At 38.8% G+C, this 4,216-nt stretch overlaps 1 protein-coding gene across 1 annotated transcript in view; it reads right to left on the bottom strand.

Annotated features, from left to right (window-relative positions):
- Window positions 1–3,731, bottom strand: part of LOC138042966 (perlucin-like protein) — a 36,502-nt gene extending 32,771 nt beyond the window's left edge. Inside the window, exon 1 of the mRNA XM_068889057.1 lies at window positions 3,583–3,731. Coding sequence (XP_068745158.1) covers window positions 3,583–3,640 — 58 coding nt within the window. The 5' untranslated portion in view covers window positions 3,641–3,731. The remainder of the gene's footprint in view (window positions 1–3,582) is intronic.
- Window positions 3,732–4,216: the final 485 nt, after the last annotated feature.

The raw sequence follows: 4,216 nt of genomic DNA, 5'->3' as shown, positions 1-4,216 counted from the left end.
AGTGTCGTCACGCAACGCTCTTAACTCCGAGTTGCTATTCACCTGCGTTTTGAAACGAGTATTCCTGCGAAACCAAAATTAGCTTAATTTGCAGCAAATGAGTTTTCTTTTGAACGGTTTCTCAGAAAGACTCGTTTTGAAAGAGCGAAGCAGCAACTCCGAAACGGCCCAACTTCTGACGAGGCCTCTCTGCTTTCCTGAAGTAATATACCGCTCTAATTTTATTATGTGAAAGACTACTTTGCCACTGACCATTGAAAATTATTAAGCAGTAGTACTGATTGTTGATTACATTTCGTTCTTATTTTTGTCTGCTTCTTATTCGATACCGAAGTATGCTCCTTTAAACAATTCTGCAATGCTTTGCTATTGTCTTACTTGTCTTAAGGTGGCTGGAACCAGTTTCACCACCTTTAGAGACCTTCTTATTAGATGGGTTATAGCTACTATACTGTATCACGTAACAGCAATGTTATGGTACCATATGAAACACCAATTATTGCTTAACAAAATGCGCTCACAGTTTTGACGTAATAGGTTACCATGGCAACATGAAAGCTCTCCAAAAACACCCTATATTTCGTTTTTACTTGCTTATACCTTAATAATGAACTCGGTGACCCCCATTTTTTATTTTAAAATAGTAATTAGCAATTTGAGATAGGACTATCCGCAAAGTTAAAAAAAATTCTTGGGAGCCAATTCAGAGCTACCTTAAATTTTCGAAAAATTAAGGTAGCTCTGAATTGGCTCCCAAGAATTTTTTTAAACTTTGCTGATAGTTCTATCTCAAATTGCTAATTACTATTTTAAAATAAAAAATGGGGGTCACCGAGTTCATTATTAAGATATAAGCAAGTAAAGACGAAATATAGGGTGTTTTTGAAGAGCTTTCATGTTGCCATGGTAACCTATTACGTCAAAATAGTAAGCGCATTTTGTTAAGTAATAATTGGTGTTTGATATGGTACCATAACATTTCTTTTACGTGATACAGTTTTGTAGTGACAACCCTTCTAATTAAAAGGTCCTTAAAAGTAGTGAAACTGGTTCCAGCCACCTTAAAACGTTTTATTTGTTTGAAATTGAAATTCAAAAGTCAAGTCTCTCCTTGATTGCGCAATGAAGTAGAACACATCTTTAAGGGACTTGCCTGCGAGCAAGCGAGTTTGGGGTATCGAGCGAGTAGCGAGAAGCATAGGGCGAGGAAAAGTTATCATTGAGGGACATGTTTTGAGGACCGAGGTGCCATGTATTGGATGAAAATTGATAGCGCTTCCCTGCAGGGCTTTGGGTCCGTGCGCTCATCATGTAAAAATAACGGTTGGCTCCTAGCACTTTTACGTCTCTGTGACGGGTACATCATGATTTTATAAACTTGTCAATAAATGTTGGAATTTTCATAGGAGCAGTTGCCAAGTTGCATTTGTTAATGTTGCCATTTAGGACGAGTTAGCTAGGTTCGGCATGCTCACATCTGTGAGTATTCTTTTTTCTTCACTCGAAGGTCGAAGTAGATTTTATTTCATTTTTCGTTGCGCGTTCCTTTTCAACTACGTGAACGAGTTCTAACCGTCTAGAAAACATTAAGGCTCAAGAGTGAGAGGTCAAGCCCCTTGCTTTATCGCTGGATTGAAATTCGTCATCAGAATACAAACACTCGCAGTTCACACGATCAATGTTTTATTGTGAAGCCGATGGTTTTACCTTTCAGATCATTGTTTCAGTTAACAATAGTTTAAGTTTCCCATAAACTTCTACAATCCCATGTTAAGTCTTGTATAAATTATAGTTTTAATTTGCGCTGCATGTATTTCGGCTTTGATCGTGACTGAAAGACCTTTCACCTAAGGAAGCCTCTTGCACACAAGCCCACAGGGGAGGGTTTTGTCTTTGCCACAGGGGAGGTCGTTCCAAGACCCTGTTGCCCGGACCAAGGAGCCTTGGTGCCCAATCCAAATGTGTCCACACGGTTCATTGGCCTTTCCATTTGGTTCATTTGGAGCCCAGTTTGTGTAGACTGGAACGGAGTGGTCATTCCACAGGAACTGTTTGACGCTCGAGTCCCATTTGAGGTAGATCCAAACCTGTCGTAACGATGGCTGACGCTGTTGGACCAGGTTCAGGACGAACTCATTCTCTCTTGCGCTGTTGATTTTGACCAATTCTCCGCCTCGTGTTCTGCAGTATGATCTTGCTTGGTCCCATGTCAGGATAGATCGACTCACAAGATAACATGCAGTGTCTTCCAAACTTTTCCCAGCCACTGGGACATTGTGAACCTGAGAAGGTTAAAATTAATGATATGTTTACAGAAAAAAATAGGTTAGCCCCACAACGCTGCAGAATTCCGAATTTCTTACGTTTTTCTTTTAACGAGAAGGAAACATCGGAGAGAGGAAAAAGGGTGCAGGTGTGAATTTTTACATGAATTTATCAGTTAATATATTTGTTTCATGTTAGCACTAGTACGTAAAAATGCCTTATCAAACGTTGTTTGAACATTTCAACCAGTTTCGCATCATCAAGAGCTGTGGAAAAAGGAACAATGCAATAAAACAATGCAGTGCGATTAGGACTAGAAATGCAGCTTAAATTGTCTTATAACTAAAATATGTGAGGCTAGAAAATAATGGAAATAAATTTAACCCAGTGCGGTCTCAATAGCTCTGTTGGTTAACTAAAACATATTCTAGAAACCCTTAGTTGAAAAATGAAGGGCAGCTGACGGCAAAAAATTGCCTATTTCAGTGCCCAATGACGCCTTCCTTACACATCTGTTGGAGATTTTAGTGCCTGAGTGTATTTTCAAACACTAATTCTGAGAGTTTCTCTTCAGATGATACGTCAGGTTAAGTATCAAAAAAAAAAAAAACTTAAAGACGGCAGGAAATCTTTGTCACCGAATTTAGCAGCTGGTTTTGTGTCCTAGCAAAATGTATTGTTGAAAATCAAAATTTGCTATGTACGAAGACCCTAAACTTCGAGGCATGCGAGCGAGACATTTCAACCAGTTTTATGAATCACTGGATTAAAAATATTGGATTCAAACGTAGAATTACACTGGAAGAAGTTTTAGGGGTAGTTTGGGCCAGTTTTGGCTAGTTTTTCAGCCTCGCATGATTTGATATGTTGATTTGAAGTTTGTCCTCAATTAGTGTCTCAAAGCTTACTTCACTTGACACTAAAACAAATAAAGTTCATTATTGGAAAATCATGGTTGGGTCAGTCTGTGACCAGAACAGATTTTCATAGAAATTGTTCCTTTGGCGCCCCTTTCTTCTTAAATCAGAGCAATATGACACTGATTTATACACTTCTACGTATTTTGGGTAATGGTATTGTGGATGCCACCTCCGAGTCAGGAACCGGGAGAAATGAACCTTGTCTATATAATTACAATGAGATCTATCCTTTATAACCACATTTTTGTTTAATTGCAGAGTGAGTTCTTCGCGCATAAAACAAAGAGGTTTACTTCTAAATTCCCAGTTAAATTTCAAGTTTCTTTTTCGAAACACTTTAACCGCGTTAGTAGATCGCCAATGATAAATCAGCGAAGTATATTGATGAAAACTGTACCTGCTATACGTGATGTAACGACAGGAAGAAGAAGAAGAAGAATGGACAATGCTTTCATTTTCGACTGCTGTATTAGGTGTCGCTGGTGTCAGGAAACTTGTATGTTCGGCAAAGGCTGCGAAGGAATAACCGAGTCTCTGCGGACAGTACTGATAACATCGTACGGAGTCTCAGAAAACGAGTTAAAACAAGAACAATAGGTAGATGTAAACATTTGGAGAACTGAGAAGTGGTATTGTTCTCTATAAGAAAATGTTTTTACTTCCACCACTGAGGGAATTTATAAGATCCGGTGGGTGAAGAGGAATAATCGGTGTTCATTATTCCATTATTCCTCTTCACCTCCCGAATTGGTATAATCTAGCTTTATAAAATGAACAAGTATTCTTTGAAATAAAAGTCTATATTCTGCTCCTGTTCATCTAGACTGGAAAGAATAGTTGTTTTAGCACCGAAGAAAGCCGGACATGAAGGGCCGATTTGACAGACATTTCGATTCATACGAAGCAAACGTCCAAGCGATTCAAAGCACGCTGTTTTGCAAAAGCCGCCGCGTTTCCTTGCAGCCGTGAAGAACGTTTTGAAACATTTGTGTAATTGTTTATTTGTAATTTTCTCGATTTGAGCGACACCC

The sequence above is a fragment of the Montipora capricornis genome, chromosome 3 (assembly GCF_036669925.1).
Source record: "Montipora capricornis isolate CH-2021 chromosome 3, ASM3666992v2, whole genome shotgun sequence".
Taxonomy (NCBI): domain Eukaryota; kingdom Metazoa; phylum Cnidaria; class Anthozoa; order Scleractinia; family Acroporidae; genus Montipora; species Montipora capricornis.
This window is presented reverse-complemented; position numbering and strand designations above follow the sequence as displayed.